The 18574-nt window shown below is 35.7% G+C and overlaps 3 protein-coding genes and 1 pseudogene across 4 annotated transcripts; 2 read left to right on the forward strand and 2 right to left on the reverse strand.

Moving 5' to 3' along the window:
• The first annotated feature begins 567 nt into the window (after positions 1-567).
• LOC125223474 (protein kinase STUNTED-like) lies at positions 568-4435 on the forward strand. Its single transcript, XM_048126639.2, has 9 exons — positions 568-910; positions 1099-1178; positions 1604-2366; positions 2451-2699; positions 2805-2971; positions 3054-3133; positions 3210-3357; positions 3535-3684; positions 3763-4435. The coding sequence occupies exons 1-9, from the start codon at positions 706-708 to the stop codon at positions 4000-4002; spliced, it is 2082 nt and encodes a 693-aa protein (XP_047982596.1). The 5' UTR covers positions 568-705; the 3' UTR covers positions 4003-4435.
• Positions 4436-5891: 1456 nt separating this feature from the next.
• Positions 5892-14964, reverse strand: CHR24 (chromatin remodeling 24). 2 transcript variants are annotated; one of them, XM_048120151.2, is made up of 25 exons: positions 14770-14964; positions 14562-14666; positions 14346-14444; positions 14016-14096; positions 13791-13877; positions 12644-13671; positions 12428-12558; positions 12281-12335; positions 12038-12166; positions 11804-11911; positions 11639-11694; positions 11456-11546; positions 10922-11044; positions 10756-10833; positions 9947-10156; positions 9795-9866; positions 8576-8656; positions 8371-8489; positions 8088-8199; positions 7590-7658; positions 7156-7250; positions 6942-7076; positions 6739-6804; positions 6516-6645; positions 5892-6232 (listed from the first exon to the last, which is right to left on the reverse strand). In XM_048120151.2, exons 1-25 carry the CDS (start codon positions 14861-14863, stop codon positions 6107-6109), a joined length of 3480 nt encoding a protein of 1159 aa, XP_047976108.1. In that variant the 5' UTR covers positions 14864-14964; the 3' UTR covers positions 5892-6106. The 2 variants fall into 2 exon arrangements, with proteins under 2 accessions (XP_047976108.1, XP_047976106.1); XM_048120149.2 differs by having other exon boundaries at positions 13764-13877.
• Positions 14965-15660: 696 nt separating this feature from the next.
• On the forward strand, positions 15661-16428 carry LOC125220449 (F-box protein CPR1-like). Its single transcript, XM_048122617.1, has one exon. The coding sequence runs from the start codon at positions 15661-15663 to the stop codon at positions 16426-16428; it is 768 nt and encodes a 255-aa protein (XP_047978574.1).
• Positions 16429-17920: 1492 nt separating this feature from the next.
• On the reverse strand, positions 17921-18568 carry LOC148934072 (uncharacterized; annotated as a pseudogene).
• Positions 18569-18574: the final 6 nt, after the last annotated feature.

An 18574-nucleotide genomic window follows, 5' to 3' on the forward strand; every position in this document is an offset into this window, starting at 1 on the left:
ACTATAGTAACAGTTTTAAATTAAGACAATTCATTTGGGTGATTAATACAGTTTGAAAATTTGTTTACTACAACAAATGCCATTGTTCTACCTATATCTTACTGCAAAATTTCGTTGACCTTTAATTGCAAAATATAAACTTTTTAATTTACTGAACTCAAAACATATAGTACTATTCAAATTGCAACTTATCATATAAATTGATAGTATTACTTTGGAAATATGTAAAAATCTTTTATAAATATATAATACAATACACGCCACAATGAACTCGAATACAAGATTAGACATTGTCAATCTACTCTAAATTCTGTTAGATTTTATAACGTACTCCATTAATTGATTGTATTTATTTTCATCCATAAAGATTTGAGTGAGTGACATTTCCCATTTTCTATTTTCCGACGGTCGAAATTCGTAAATCCAATAAATACAAATGAAATGATGAAGTAATTAATCCGAGTAATTACCATCTTTAAATCTTTTTAATTCTAAAAAACAATTACCTGTTTCTTCGTCGCAGTAGTATTTATTGAAAAGAAAAAAAAAAGAATTCCAAAAAGGTAATTGAAAAGGGATAATAAATCCACTACCTGTCTCTTGGAGAGAGTGGAGAGAGAGAGAGAGAGGAGAGATTCCAGAGTTCAGAGCTTGGTCTCCCATTTCTGGCCTCGTCTCTGGCTTGATCTGCGTTTTTGCGCGACAATGAGGCTGGCGGCCGAGAGTTCTGAAGTTGTGGAATGCAGTGGCGGCGAGAGCACCGCGGCCGCCGGAGAAGACGGCGGCGCTGTGGTGGTGGTTGGTGTGAAGGTGGACACACGGAGTAAAGAGCTTCTGACTTGGGCGCTTGTGAAGGTGGCGCAGACTGGCGATCGCGTCATTGCTCTGCACGTCCTCAATCCCAACGTCGGTGAGTAATTTTACAGAATTGCATCTGCGCACTGTGTTTTGAGCTCACTTTCTAGTGCTGTGTTTCGAAAATCTCAGGAATTGTCAAGTGTAATTTGTTCAATTTCTAGTGCTTTTGTTGGCAATTGCGTTTCTGTGTTGGATATTTTTGTTTCTGATTTTGTTGCGGTTTAAATTTGGGCGGAGAAGAGAAATCGGATTTGCTTTCGCTGGTGAAGACATTTGATTCCATGCTGGCTGCTTATGAAGGTTTCTGCAACCTAAAGCAGGTGATTCTTCCTAAACTTACTCTTCTACTGTTTTTACTTGTATCTAGATGTGCATTTTTGTAAATTTATTTTTTGAGGGGTATACAGTTATTGCTACAAGTTCATTTGTTTGCATTTTTCGCTTCTAGTTTGAGTGTATATTTATTGTTAGTACTGTACTACTACCTTTTACACTATCAGTTTTAGGCAACATCAAGTAAAGTTGACTCGCTACAGGATTTTTCCTTCGTTGCTTCTTTTTTTTAGGAATTTATTCATATAAATTGCTGGAGTGTCTTGTTTGTGTTTTACAAATTCTAAGTTCAAACTGTATCTAGATGTTTGGGACTTAGATTTTCCTTTCGTTATTCCTGTATAATTTGTTTTGGTGAGTGCGAGCTACAAATTCATCGGTCAGTTTTAATGAATTTAGCAAATTTTGGCAGGTGGATTTAAAGCTCAAGGTGTGTAAAGGCTCTCCAACTCATAAAATCATTCTCCGAGAAGCAAAATCATGTGGAGCAACGAGTTTAATTGTTGGCACTTCAGGAGTTGATCACAAAGTTAGATCAAGGACCTCAGTTGCCAAGTATTGTGCCAAGAATCTTCAAAAGAATGCATCCGTTATATGTGTCAACAATGGCAAGATTGTTTTTGCAACAGAATCAAATGCTTCCTGCCTCTTGTTGCTTCGAGGTGCTGATGTCCAGCGAACAAGATCAAGGAAGAAGAAATTGTCCAAAAGCCCTCTGAGTCTTCCGCCCCAGAGACTTTTAACATCATCTAGTGATGAAAGGGAGAATGTTTCCATGGCGCTGGTACCTGTAAAAACCCGAGAAATGCCTGAATCGAAATCAGGTTGGACAGTATTACGCAAGTCGTTTTTTAACGGGCTGAAATTACCCGAATCTCCATCTAGTAAGAAGTCATCCGTGATGCGATGGATGTTCAGATTACCGACACGACAATCTGATGCAGCTATATATCCTGATCAGAAACAGACTAGTACATCTGATACATCTGAATGTCTTACAAATTTGGACCCAGATGAGGGAGCTATTGTACTGTACTCAGTTGATAATGACTCTAATCTTTATTCATCTAAAACGTTCTCGGAAGAACTTAATGCTCTTACAGAGAAGTACTCAGCTACATGCCAATTGTTTAGCTACCAGGAGCTTTTGTTAGCTACAGATAACTTCATACCTGGTTCGTTCTGTTTTATTGATTCACCAATTTACTAGTTCACTCTTTCTTCTCATGTGTAATTATTGATGTCTGTTATCTTTTCAGAAAATTTGATTGGAAAGGGTGGAAGCAGCCGGGTTTATCGAGGCTGTTTGCCAGGAGGCCAGGAAATAGCTGTCAAGATACTAAAACCAACGGAAGATGTACTGAAACAATTTGTTTCAGAAATTGAAATAATTTCATCTGTGCATCACAAGAACATAATTTCTCTGGTTGGCTTCTGTTTTGAGGAGGACAAATTGCTACTGGTTTATAATCTTCTTTCAAGAGGGAGCCTGGAAGACAATCTCCATGGTATGGTATTTGTTTATTCCTTCTTGTTTTATGCATCATCTAGCATAATTGGATCAACTTGTACTTGTTTGTCTCTTGATTTTGCCTCTTGGTTACTGCTCTCAGAATTAGGTTCTGAAAAGTCCAAAAACTTCTTTGATTGGGACACGAGGTATAAGGTTGCCTTGGGAGTTGCTGAGGCACTGGACTACCTACATAGTTCAGCTGAACCAATTATTCACAGAGATGTGAAGTCTTCAAATATTCTTCTTTCGGATGATTTTGAACCACAGGTATTAGAAAATTCAACTATCACTCATTGCCTTGGTGTGATTTTCTGGTGCAATATTCATTCTGCTACCGTTTCCCTTGCAGCTGTCGGATTTTGGCCTTGCAACATGGGCTTCAAGTTGTTTATATCATATGCGTACCTCAGATGTAGCTGGCACATTTGGGTTAGATTTTGTACTTTCTCAACTTAGTAATTGACAAAAGAGGATGCAGATTTGTAAGAGTATGTTTATTTTGCAGATACTTGGCTCCAGAATATTTTTTGAATGGGAAGCTAGACGAGAAACTTGATGTCTATGCTTTTGGAGTTGTGCTTCTGGAGCTATTAACCGGAAGAAAGCCAATTAATGATGGATCTCCTAAGGGCAAACAAAGCTTGGTAATGTGGGTAAGTATCTTTTCCCTGAAGTCTGGATGTGATTAACTTTTCTTTTAGTTCAAATAATTTTGGAATATGGTCAGATATCGACCCATTTCTTTTAGTCCTCTTCATTTTCTTATTTTCTGTATAACCAAGAAAAGAGAAGCAAGACTGATGCGGCTGTACTTAAAAACTGCTTTACAGGCAAAAGACATTTTAAAGGAGGGGAAAACCTCAGAACTCCAAGACCCAGAGTTAGTTGATGCTTATGACCAAGAACAATTTGATCTTATGGTCTTAGCTGCAACCTTGTGTACCAGACACGCACCACAATCTCGTCCTGAAATTAGCCTTGTAAGTACTAGCAACTCAAGTTTTTATGCTTGAAAAATGGTTATATCTCAATTATGATTCTTTACATTGTCAAAACAGGTCCTCAAACTCCTTCAAGGTGATCCAGCAGTGATCGAGTGGGCTAGGCAGGAAACCAAGACTTGTGAGGACTTAAATATAATCTATAACGAACAATCAGCTACAGTGATCCAGTCCTTCATTAACCTCGCACTACTTAATTTAGAAGATGATTGCGCCTCTACTAGCAGCACCGAGCTGAACATCTCGGTGGAGGATTATTTAGGGGGTAGATGGAGCCGTTCATCAAGCTTTGATTGAAAAATGTAGAGCATAATGGGTTGAGCCGAGCTTGTACATAGTTATAGAGTTGTTGTGTATGGCGAGGTATTGGACGAGAGGATCCCCGATGCTTTTTAACCTCCTCCTTGCCTAATTTTTTCTAGTCAAATAGAGTGTTGGTCTACATTTCATAATTGGCAGCGCAAAAGATTGCCAAAGCATTGCAGTTTATGGGTACAAATGCATTGAATTCTCACAGCTACTACTTAGGCGAGAAATTGTCTACTTTTTAATTATAGGATTTGTTATTGATACTTACTCTTTAGTTGGGAATTAATTAGGGCGAATGCTATTTCTCTGGTTTATGTCTGGTAGTTAGATGGTCCTTTTCTTGGCCATATTTGTGGAATCTGATTCTGTATTAAGATTTGTTCAATATGTTTGTCTATGTCGGATCACTTTTGACTTTTAAGAGTTGCAGTGATTAGATGGGTAGGTGGTGTATGCACACAAAGAAATGTACACATCCCAACTACTATTCTGAAAAAAAGGTTTTCCTTTTTCTTCTTCAATGTGCAATAAAAAATTGTCGGTAACGAGATAGATTACCTTGACAACTTGAACCATTTGCTAGAGCAAACTAAGTTGCTTAGATTTCGTACGAGTAAACAACTAAACTGCAAAATCAATGTGAAAGTAGAAAACTGGAGGAAAACTGATATAAGAACATGCCTCGATTATCCACGGTGTTAATTTATCTTGAAACAGTGTTTTATAAAAAAATATTATGTTGATTTATTTTAAAAAGAAACTATATTCTGGAGGTATCGTATGTCGAATTTTCATAACAAGTAGTGATCTGTAGACTATTATACTTGTAGTATCATGTTTTAATGACTGATGCAACATTGCTCATAATATTATGCCTTTGGTTTGGTGTTCCTACCGCTATCCCCTTCATACCCGTCGCTCTCAGTGATTAAATTTAAATATTTAAATTAATCGCATGTAATTGTTTTTCTCCAACCTAAAAAATCAACATTTTTGGTGACATCAACGTACAAATAATGTACTAGTACTACTTTTTTAATTCATAGCAAATAAAGCACTACGTTCGGACCACGAAAAGGAAGTGCTACCAATACCATATGCTTATTTTTTATTTAGTTTAAAATAGACACTCGCGTAGTGCTGAAAAACATAAAATACCTCAATGAAAAAAACGCAAACAAAGATGACACAGAATTGAATTCAGATTCATAATGCTACAAGTTCAAACCTGATGATAATAATCAAATCCCCAATAAAGTAGACAGTAAGATACTAAGATTAGAGTGACCGATAACAACACCTAAAGCTTAAAATTTACCCCCCTTGACTCAGAAATCCACTTATTATAAGTTACTACTGTTAGTTTACAAGGGTGGTTATAATGCTAATTTTTCTTAAATTGCTAACTCATAAACGCAATATATTAAAAATGTCAACACGATCACATTAAAATGTTAACACAAACATTTTAAATATCAATGTAAACACAATGTATTAAAATATCAACTAAGTTTATGTTGACATTTCAATATCATCGTGTTGACATTTTTAATACACTGCATTGATAAGTTAGCAACGGATCACATATGTAGTTTACAATATACTCCCCCATCCCACGAGAATATACACTATTTTCTTTTTAGTCCATCCCATAAGAATATATGCTTTCTACTTTTAGAAACTCTTTTCTCTCTAATGAGATGAGACTCATTCTCCACTAGCAATACTTTAATTACTTTTTTTCTGTGTTTCTCTCTTACTTTACCAATTTTACATTAAAACTCGTGCCAAACCCGAAGTGCATATTCTTTAGGGATGGAGGGAGTAGTAAAATTTAAAATGTAAATTAAGTGTCAAAATAAATCATCATCCGCAAATTAAGATAAAATCTCGAGTAAAATAAGGAAATATAGTTGCTAGAAAATAGCAACTTCAAAAATTTTCAGAGTTAAAGAGTCCAAAAAGTTGGCACGTGCCATGGGAGTCATACTTGTTTTTGTTTTCTAGTTGAAATGAGGTGCCATGGGAAACATACTTAAATGTTAACAATGCATGGCACCAAAATTTACATTATGGTTTACAATCAGAACACTTACGATAATTCAATTACGTTAACCTTGTCCCCTTTTGACATCCGCAGGTTATTCAGCTGAACTTCCAATGCATTTATTTGCTTGTGTATTTTCTCTCCTTTATCAGGTAGTCTCGACACTGCAGCCTGGATAATAATAAATCTAAATAAAATTAACAAGATTGATTTACTTATGTCTTGAAAATATGCTACTATTTGATATACAAACATGCATCTTTTCTCCCACCACCATGTTATTTGCCAACGTCTATATGACAAGATAAAAATTCTAGATGAAGATATAAGTAATTTAACGATAGAAGGATAGAAGCCATTTGAATACAAGAAATATGCATGTCCAAGTTTTGAAGATCAAAGTTAGCCACTTCAGGTTAGTAGAATGTAAATAATAAATCACAAGAGTGTGTACCGTATTCAAGAATATATGAGACAAGCGACTTATCCTCTCTTTGATTTCAGCTTCAGATGGTTCGGTGACATCAGGAACTGAGTTTCTCCGCATTCTGTTTACATCCTTGGGATTAAATGCGTACTGTGCTCTGCATAACAAAAGTGACATATGTATTCATTTTACGACCAATGAACTTTTATAATAAAGATGAAGAGCTAGTAATATTTTTCTCAAGAGTTACCCATCGACATTATGTTCAAGTGGTGATCGTGTAGATGCATTCCCCATGTACGTAGTCCCTCTGGACCTGTGTTTAAAATAATGGAAATCCATATCACCAGTACCAACAACAAGGATATGCTTGATGTTTAGTCAAAGTGAGCACTAGGTTAACCAAATTTTCAATTGTAATGTGCACTTTTAAGAAATCCAACAGGGACTGACCTTTTCGGTTCCTCGACATCAAGTATCTCAACCTCATTCGAAGGGGCTGCCTTAGAAAAGAGCAAACTGTGCTGGCTGACTCCAGCTATGTTGAGAGTTTCAAGGAACTCTACATGGCCTCTAAGAGATTCTTCCCTGGATAAAGCATAAACATTAGAACTTGGACTGATTAGTTATTCGTATGAAAGATGATTGCTTAGAAACAAAGAATTACATAGTATGCTCCCGATCATGTTCTTCAAGCAACTGTTGTTGGGTGGGAGAAACATCAAATCCTAGTTTGGGCACAGTGAAGAGATCCCGCAAGTCCTGGAAATTCAAACACAACAAAACAAAGGGTTTTAAATGAATGCCGCAGGCACAGAAAAAAGATAATATAATTTGACTGCAGAAATGTAACTTTACAAAGATATTAGAACTATACAAAAATAGCATGTCACTTGTTGTTTGCACCAGGTACTAATTTTTGCATTCACTCTTGAAAAGATTGTGGGCAGCAGCATAATATGTAGATCAAATTTACTAGTATTTCGTTCCCTTGAGATAAATCAATTCTAAGGATGACAACTTGCTTCTAGGGGACATTAGAGCATGGTCAGAACAGATATTAGACATTTTTTCTTGTGAAACAAATGCATAAACAAATACCTGTTGGCTGAAATATCGGATCTGCTCCTTTTGTTCTGTTGCACTTCTAAACAAGCCACCTTTAAATACCTGGTTCACATATAAATAAAGCATATAACTGAACGTAAGTAAGGGCTCAAACTTGACCATGAAAAATTGAGACATAATGGCACAAATCTCTATTCTTCTGTCACTTATAAACAAGTTATTTCAAGCATGGGAATCTTTTTGGACTACATGGACGCATCACATAGCAGAAGATGGTTTCATGTCTGTTTTAAAATGTGCATTGAGCATTATCAAGATAAAGTACAAGGAGCAGTTTTATTACATAATTATTGAAATCTAAAACAGAGTACATTCCGTGAAACCTTTATCTAACATGGAAAATTTGATAATATTAAATCGACCACGAGTGGACGTTAAATCTAATCTTGACCTCCATCAGTACATCAATTTGAAGTTTGAGATATTATAGACAGTCCCCACCATAACTTGAGAAAAAAACACATCACAAACCTGCTTTCTATAAATTTTCTCTTCCACAGTTCCACATGTCATTAATCTGTACACTATGACATCCTTCTTCTGCCCAATTCGGTATGCACGGTCTACACTCTGATTGTCAGTGCTGTAAAAGTTGAGTGGAGTTAATCATTAAGGAAGAACTATTCCGAACAGATGCAATGCTTGTTACAGTTTAATCAGCCATTTATTCACATGTAATGAAGAATAAGGAAATAGCATTTTTTTTTATCAATTACTCTAAAGCCCAGATCATTCAATAATAATAATAATGCACCTTGGGTTCCATGCTGGATCAACCACAATTACACGATCCGCATTAGTGAGTGTAAGGCCCAAACCACCAACTTGGGAAGTCAAGAGAAAAATTGGAGCTCCACGACCCTCTTGAAAATCCTTTACAAAATGAAAAACAGATATTCATATTGGAAATAGCAGTTTATATATGTGTATTCAAACAAATTCATTATAGAAAAGCATACCTTTACAACTTTAGCTCTGTCCAGGATTTTGGTATCACCATCTATTCTCATGTACTTGTAATGACTAGATGTCAGTGACTCCTGAGTAACAAGAGTAATATAAGAACAGAATTATAGAAAACATGTTTTCCAACAAAATCAAGGGAGATGTTCGTTTGCATGTCTCTGATGGCAGTTGAAGGAGTGTGAGAGAGTCAACATAAAACTGAAAACCACAAGAAGTACTACTAACTGAATGACCTTCCTATGAAGAAGGCTTGCTGACAATTTTCATTATTCTGTAAAATGAGAAACGATCCAATCGTATTTCTATGTTAGGGTTTGAAACCCATATTCCTTTTGAAGAAACTATTTGGTACAAAATGGAATTTCACACTTTGATCAGAGTAACTTGTGACATCGACAAGACTGATTAAAATTAGCATCTTACATATCTACTGGGCAGAAAGTGGCTAGCAGTTACCCAGTGTCAAGATCATGTGATGAAACAACCAGTAATAAGGCCCTGATCATGTTGCATGTAAGTATCATTTACCCAATGAGAAGATCTAAAGATCAGCATTACTTACAGTTGTGTGTTTTAACCAATCCTGACAGTGACAACCTTCTCATATGTATATGTATGAGAGTCCAACTTTAACTAAGTTCATATCTCCTATAAATATTCTTTATTGACAAGATATCTAACTTCATGGGTTACAGTTTCTAGTTGTAGGTATTTCATTTCGAAAGTAAGTATGCATATCAGAGTCAAAGTCTCTAAATTTCTCACTCCTCTAACTATCTCGTGATCTCCACCTAAAGTACCATTCCTCGCATGAGAATCTTTGACCCCTTAATCCCATTACTTAAATTTAATAATGTGAAATAACAAATTCTCAGCCAACAATTTCCAACAGGAACAATCATAAAAGTATTTCACAATGTCCAACATGAGTTCCATACTAAGGGAGTATTATCAGGTCTTTATCTGAAGCACTGGTCAGAGCATCATGCAAAGAAAAAATGATATCTTTCATATCTACAGTCTACTAAGGATAAATGGTTGCAAACAGGGAGTAGGTGTACTAATTCAGCTTCTTTTTCCTTCTAAACTTAGAGACCACAAACAAGAAGCAGAACAAATCATGGTAAGAAATAGTGTGTGCAAGCTACAAAAGCAATTCCTGTGTTCAACAATATCGTGAATTGAATATCAAACATCTAAACATAGAATAACCTGAATTAGATTAAGCATCTTCTTTGATTGAGAAAATATAAGCACATTATGTCCCTTTGGAATCAAGTCTCCCTGTAACCAAACATAAATATCAGGCGAAAAATATCAACCAATATGAAATTACTGAACCGTGGTGCAAATCATGAGCCTACCAGTAAAGACAATATGAATGATATTTTGCAAGAGATATTGTGATTCTCAACAATGTCAAATCTATCTGCAACATCTGCTATGTGCATTGCCAGTTTTTCAGCAACTTTATGATCTTCCTGCTCAGCCATGGAATCATCCATCCCTTCGAGAAGGTCTTCGGCAGCTCTTTTTGTCAATATAAGCGGATGATCACATATTTTTTTCAAGATCTGATTCAATGAAAAAACAAAGCTTGTCAAAACATACTCTGCTCTTTTTGTCAATAAGCTAGTCCAAGCATCTTCCCGGGATAATGCTTGTCTGCATTAGTTTTCTAACCTATTTCACTAGATTGCCAGCTTTTAAGCCAAAGTGTTATCAAACTTAACAACTCTGAAATGGATGAAACTTTCAATGGACTCCATTAAAAATGAATGGCAGATTCATGGTAAATATCAGAGCATGAGCTATTCAGTGCAGCAGTGTGTTGACAGTGCACACAAGACAATGCCAACATAAAGAGAGATCATGGGAGTTTGCACTTACATTTCATATGCAGTGAATGGCAGTTAAAGTTTACACTTAGGAAGGAAAATTGTGAAATACTTATAAAGGATGTTCAAATGACATAATGTGTGTTCTTGCAACATGAAAGGATTTTAGTTTATTAAAAGATGTATCAGTCTCAATGCGTTAGAAATCAAGAACAATTAGTTAGTTAACAAAAGTTTATAACATGGCAAGATGAAGCACATATTTAATAATATGTCAAAGCCTAATGAAAACACATAAATTTAAACAGAAATTGAAAACACATGATGGATATTACCGTAAGTGCAGCAAGAGGTGAGCCATCACAAGCAGAGACAACAATCTCACTGTTTAAGAAAGCTTCATACAGTCGGCGCTGAATTCACGAAGATAAAGAATATGGACTCTTTAGTGAACTTTTCCCAAAGTAAACAACCATTTTTTATTACAACTATGAATATTACCTGGCATTGTGTCAACCGTAACCATACAATAAGTTCATTCTTGTTGGAAAGTGAGGCATCATCACGAAAAACTTCACTTTTCATTCTTCTCAAGAAATATGGCTGAATGCAATCTCTCAGTTTCTATCATCAAAAGATGCCAAGAGATGAGACAAATGACAATGAAATTATTTCAAGTAGTGGAAGTAGTGTTAGTGGATTGTGGGGTCCACGTCCTAAAATAGAAAGTAGAGAAAGTTTGGACGCCTCAAAATGGAAATAGTTTCTATTTTCAAGGGACGGAGGTAGTATATATATATACAGATATATATGTATATAATATTCAAGCATTCTAGCAAATTCTTACACCAATGCATTGGCATATTCTGGGCTCTAGCTAATGAAAATCTAAAGGGAATTAGTACTCAAGTGCAACAAGAAGAAGGCTCAAGAACAGCACAAGCAAAGGTCTCATGAAGTTTTAACAATTACAGTTTGATATACAAACACAGTTGCACAAACAAGTCATTTTTAGTACACCAATATTAAAATCACCTTTGCAACTGATGAACCAATGTGCTTTTCCCTATCAGAAGCATTTTTCTCATTTCCCCGACTGATGAAGTACTCATATTTATCCTTGAACCTAAAAATAAAAAAAGAGTAATGGTAGAAGAGATTAGCAAATGCCACATATATTCAACAAAATTATGGAATTGGGGGTGGTAAGACAATTACTCTTTTTTGTCACCCAGCAGCTCTGGACAGGAGAAATTAAATAAAGCCCATAGTTCCTAGAGAGATAGAGTTTTCATAAGTAAATAGTTTTCCGATGCTTCTTGTATGAAAGAAAATAAACATTATATTCCAATTATATGAAGACGTGAAATTAAACCATGCTACCTTGAGATTGTTCTGGAGTGGTGTTCCACTGATAATGATACGATGACGACAAGGTATTTGAAGCAAACTTTTCGCCCTCTGGGTACTCGGATTTTTTATCAGGTGGCCCTACAGATTTTATAGTTTGGGAACATGATGACAACAAAACCAAGCAAGTAGATCCTTCTCGAAATATTCTATTCAAATAGTATATAGTATATATAGTATATATGAATAATAACATAGAGTGCATACCTCATCAAGTATCATATAATCCCATGTCAATTCATCTTCTTCACCATCCACATTGTAACGGTGATCTCCACATAAGGATTTTGTGTTGTTCCGCACTATATCATATGTTGTGAGAAGAATACCTTTGTCCTGTGGTTAACAAAACATAAAATTGTTAATCCAAAAGTAATAAATAATCCATTCATGCAAATATATGCAGTTTACATGCCTTTTATTGTATATAGAATTCACAAGAAAGATAACCTGAAGTACATATTGGAGCTCATAGTGCCTAGTCTTTTGGCAAGTTGCAAAATACCTGTGAGTGTTCATATAACAAATATACTAAGAGTGAGAAAAGTTAGTTAATTAATCAAAAACAATATATAAAAAGTTGCTAGAATAGTATACTCTCTTGTCTTCTCTGAAAGTCCAACTGTTGATAGTTCATTTATCCAATGGGTTAACAAGGTCTTAGGTGCAACAATCAAGACTCTCCGGATCAAATTTGAATGGAATAGTCCACACAAATAACTGCAAATCTGAAAAGATATGTAACTGGTAAATCATACACTGTGACTAAATGTAAAAAGGAAAATGACTATTACCATAAGTACTTTCATCTACCTGCATTGTCTTTCCTAGGCCCATATCATCACCCAAAATACCACCCTTACCCTTGCAATGAAGAGACCAAAGCCACTTTAGTCCTTCTCTCTGGTGAGGATACAGCATATTTGCTATTTTATGTGGTAGCTTGTATGTGCCCCTCAGACCACTCAGAGTGAATTCGTCTACATGATTGTCAAATGTAGTCACCTCATCAGATTCTTCATCAGACACCTTAATAAACTTTGTTTGACCATCCGGTTTTTTATAGGGGGGTCGTTTACTCAAAGCCACATAATCTTCATCTTCATTTTTGTAACTATAATCTTGGAATTCTTTAGTTGACCCTGACTTTGCATGAACCCTCGCTGGTTCAATATTTATTGGCCTTTCATACTTATCCATTTTATAGGGGGGTCGTTTACTCAAAGCCACATAATCTTCATCTTCATTTCTGTAACTATAATCTTGGAATTCTTTAGTTGACCCTGTCTTTGCATGTTCCTTCGCTGGTTCAATATTCATTATCTTTTCATACTTATCCATGTTTCTGCTGGGCTTACCAACATAGCTCTCAGCCACTGCATCAGAACCCCTAGTTTTGTTCTTCTGATATTTATTGGTGAAATTACCAGCACCTTTTGTCCCAGCTGTTTCATCTTGGGAATAAGAGTGTGGTACGTGTGAAGAAACATCAGCTTTATAATCATGGAACCCCTCTTTGATGGTTACATCATGTAATTTACTTTTCAATGAGCCCTGAAAACCATCCATGGTATCTACTTTCTTGGGAATCCTTTTCTTCTCGATGGAAAGGATCTCAAGTTTGGAGCTCAAGTCATTAAGTATATCCATGATTTCATTTCCACTACTCTCGCATGTTTTCTTGACTGGCAATGGTGAGTCGAAATCCCAAATATCATCAACAGTTGGTTCTTGAGCACTACTAGCTTTTTCCCCAGCACCAGTGGTGTCTTCATTGTTCTCAGAAATTTTGCAGAGGCGACGTCTGCCTTCCATTCTAACCTTCTTTTGCTTCTCTTCTCCTGTTGAATCCACAAATCAAGTGAGTGAAATAAATTGCAGAAAATGCTTACTAAGATAATCAATATAATTGGTTCAAGAAGATTAACAATACGTGGAACATCGGAATTATCAGTAACACCAGATAACAAAGATTTTCCCTCCTCAGCATTAGCTTCTGCAGGTATTTTACTGCTCTCCAGCTGAATATTGTTGAGATCCACACCAACTGCATGATACAATGACATAAATGTGTTAGAATGACAGAAAAACAGTATACAGAAGACACAGGGAAAATCACAAAATGACTCATCAAACTCTTAGAAAAATGCAAATTACTGGCCTTGAAGATCAGTATTATGTTCACCTGAGTCAGAAGTAGCAGAATTCTTCTTAAAAGAACTTTCCTCTTCTTCAGTTGTCTTGCAACTTTCAGGTGGTTTGGAGGCTTTAACAATGTTCAGAATATTCAGAAAAAAGTATCAATTTATCTGGACAAATAAACCATAAACAGTATGCACCACACATCATGGGAAGGGGAAAACATAGTACTATAACACTCGCATCCTGTCATCCTTATTTCTAGTTCTTTAATTTAGACCAATTCTGAAGATGTATTGAAGTTATACAGAGTACTTGAGAAAATACTTTTTTCATGGTTTTTGTAGAAAACAGCATCATCGAATTCAAGTAATACCATAGATGGGAGATCGCGAATCGAAATCATCAAAGCCTGCAAATAGCCGGGGAGATGAATCGTTAAGCCTCGAGACAGGCTCCTTGACATCCACCTCTCCTGCACAATTTAATAGGGGGAAAACAACCAGATAATGTCATAATCCACACATAAATGAAAAATCCTAAATCCTTCAAAGTAATTAATATATAAAAAAAGTAGAATCTAGGTAAAAACCTTGGGTAGGAGGAGGAGAAGGAGAAGGAGAACCAAAATCAAACCGCGGGGCATCATCAAGTGCGTGGGCGGGCTTCCCCGTTGGCAAGGCACTAGTATGATCAACTGCAGATTTCGAAATGAAACCACGATCGGAAACAGGAGAGTATGCGTGAGCGGAGGAGTAACTAATTAATCGGTAGATGCGTATGATTGGGAGAAGACTTACCAGGTTTTTGTTTGGGTCTAGCTTGAGAGGCGGATAGAAATCGATTGTGGAGCTGATTGAGACTCATCGCCGGCTTCTTGTTGCCATCCGCCATTAGAGGCAGGTGGTCTTCGCTTCACTTCCCGCTTAGAAATGTAAATTTGAAATTTGGAGAGAGAAACCGAAGCCCAGTTTCTGTGGGTGTTTGAATTTCAAGTTGGAGGTGGTGTTCTGCCACTGCTGCTTAAATAGTGAGAAAAAATCCCTATTTTTACGAAAATACCCGTAAACAAATTTTAAGAGAATTGAGGTTTTATTTGAGATTGGGATAGGCTAGATAGCATTAAATTAAACAATGAATATTAAACACGAATTTAATATATAAAAATGAAAAGGATACCAATAAAATTGGAAAATGTATACCTGAATCGATGATTTCTTAATATATAGCCGTTTTGGATGTTAGATTAGAAAAAATATCAAAAGCATCTTAATATAGAAATGGAGCTCAAATTGCGTCTTAAAAATTATGCGATCTGATAATTGACTAAAAACACGGAAGTCATTATTAATCAGTTCAGATCAATTTATAAAATTCGGATGTCATTTTTAGATCATTTAACTCATCATTTATTAAAATGACCTAAAATAATTTAACTCATTTTTATAGGACGGAGGGAGTACTATTTTATCAAGATAGTTGTAATTTGATAAAAATGAAATTACGATGAATTCCTAAAACAATAGCTTTCCATGTAAGCCAATGGCTCCATTATAAAAAAATATTAACTACCACTAATAATCATTTAGAAAAAATATAATATGCTACTTCTAAAACTTTATTAGCTCCCCAACTAGGGATTTTAGATTTTAGGTCATGCCGCAAGAACAATTCTATTCAAGTAAACTGAAATGGTGTTTCCGTTCGATTTTGTCAAGGAAATCCTTTGCAATCTGTCGGTGAAATATCCGAAGCGATTCCACGATGTCGCACCGACTTGGGGTACTTTAATTGGAAGTGGGATTTTCATTAGGAAGCATCTATGCCAAGCGCATCAGCGATCTCTGTTCGTCGGCGGCAATGGCATATTTTACAAGTTCCAGTTTGAGGCGCTCGACGAGACTCCCGGCATCTTTCCGGCTGCATATTACGAAAGCGTCGACGGGGTCTCGAATTCTTGCAATGGAGTTATGATTGTGCAGTCCAATCCACCGGCCACCTTGTTTGTGGAACCCTTTCACGCAATGTACCGGAGGTTGCCCGATATACTGGAAGATCATCCGGACCATGGGCGAGTTAGATATTCATTTGGTTTCGGATATGGTTTAAAAAATGACAATTACCAGGTTGTTAGAATCAAACGTTCAACCGAGTATGTTTATAGTCTAAAGTTAAATACATGGACTAAAATTCTGAAATTCCATTATCCAGTTCCGGGGAATTCGCGTGAGCACGTTAATGGTACTTTGCATACTCTGGATATGAAATCTGATGGAACATGGGAATATGAATTGGATCCCTGCGCGGGAGTGATAATGGCTTTTAATTTGAGTACATTATCTGAGTGTGAGATAATGTTTCCGCTCTCAATTCAAATAAAAGGTTTCGGTATTAGATTAGTTGTTCTTGATGGCTGTATGTGTCTAGTTTGCCACAATCATGACAAGGTTGTGGTGTGAGTGATGAAAGAGTATGGAATGATAGATTCCTGGATAGATGTACTCGCTATTAGCACCAGTGAGTACCATGTGAGTAAGCATATTGAAATTAAGATGTTGTCATTGACGTATTCAAAAGATAGCAATATATATGATTCTTTTTTGGTGAGATCACAAGATATTTTATTGGTATGATGTGGTCAACGAAACAACTGAGAAGATTGATTTTCCAGAATTTGAGTTCGAGCATTCCGTTATTTGCATTGAGAGCTTGGTTGAGCTTAGTGAAGGTGTCGTTGTTGCGTGTGGCTGAAGTGAGGTCAAGAATTTTTTTTTAATATTAGCTCACTTGCACTGATTTATTTATCTATGTTTTTTAATTAACACCAAATGGTTTTTATTTGTATTTCTTGTCTCATGGGTTAAAGTTGGATTCGACACTTAAGGTATTCGATCAAAACAAATCTTATGTCGAATAACTTATCTTGTTACGAGTCGGGTTCGATTTAGTCATGTAAACTTGCTGTTAGTAGTTAGTATTTTCTCTTTCCATGGCTCCCGCTTAGGGATTCAATTGGGCTAACCCACTCGGGTTCGGACCAATTTACTCGGGTTTTTGGGCTATATAGGTGCGGGTTATCCAGGTTGTAAATTTTCGACTGTAACTCTAAATCTTCGGGTTTCGAGCTAACCCACGAGCTATTCGGGTCAAAGTGATCTTATGTGTTACTTCTATCCATTCCAATATTCTAACTTTAAAAAAAAATTGTCGCAAATAGTAAAGTATTCTCAAAGTGAGCAAGAGAAATAAAATAATTGCAATTGAAAATTTAAACAACATACATAAACATATCGCAAATTAGTAGCACACGTGAATCTGACTATAATTAAATGGAAATCATGCATTTCAAAGTAGTTGAATGACATTCTTAGTTGTATACCCAAAAAAATGAATTCTAAGTAGTGAAAAAGATATGATAGATAGTAGTATGTCAAAATACAAATTTTATGGAGTTGAATGACATTCTTCTACATCAATAACTTTTAATATGAGTACATATTAATAACATCTATATTCCATATAACCCTAACTTCCAATTTGAGAGAGAAGACATAATTACCATGTAGTACTTTATATCAACTAGTATTACCACCCGTGCTATGCACGGGCCAAATAATTTTCAAAAAATAAGAAAATATATTTAAAACAAATTAAATCAAAATAAAAAATTATATAAAAAAAAAAAAAAAATTATTGCAAATCAAGAATAGAAACTATTTAAATTTTATATTCATAAGATTATGAAGATTTAAAAATCATACATTTACTTATATATCTATAAGTCTGTCAAACCACTGTGGCGAAAGAACATGTGGAAAAAAAATAGAAATAAAACAGGATATACATTAAAAAGACTGAGAAATACTAAATGCCAAAGTAAACAAAACACAACATAGAATTCAAACATCTTCTCGATAAAATCATTACAAACATCTCTCTAACACCAATAATTCATACATTTTGAAAGACTTATTTGTAAACAACATTAAGAGTAGAATCACTTCTACTATCATTCTCATCCCCACACACTAAAATCTTCAAACCTTCACGACTTGTGACTCTAGATATAGCAACATAAAGTTGTCCATGACTAAAGACCGGTTTTTTCAAAAATAATCCAACATGAGACAGAGATTGGCCTTGACTTTTGTTAATGGTCATTGCATATGATACAGCCAAAGGAAATTGGCGTCGTTGGAATCTGAAAGGTAGCCTTGGATCAGACGGTATCAATGACATTCGCGGAATCAAAACTCTATGACCAATATTATGCCCCCCCAAGACACGGGCCTCCAAAACATAATCACCTAACCGGGTGATTATCAATCTGGTGCCATTACACAAACCATTAGAATGATCTATGTTTCTTAACAACATTACAGGAGTTCCAACTTTCAACATCAATTCATGATTAGGGGTACCTGAACACTTCAAATTATTCAAAAATTCAACTGAATGTATCTCAGCTAAACCATTCGATGTGGAATCTGAATTTGAAATGCTATCAGAGCTCAAATATACCCGACCTTGAGACTGATCCATCGAAATCATGAATTGGTTAACCTCATCAACAACATCAAGCGTGGGAGCAAGTATAGCACGATC

Source organism: Salvia hispanica, chromosome 1, assembly GCF_029641045.1.
Source record: "Salvia hispanica isolate PSC_SH4W2 chromosome 1, Shi_PSC_v1, whole genome shotgun sequence".
Classification (NCBI taxonomy): Eukaryota; Viridiplantae; Streptophyta; class Magnoliopsida; order Lamiales; family Lamiaceae; genus Salvia; species Salvia hispanica.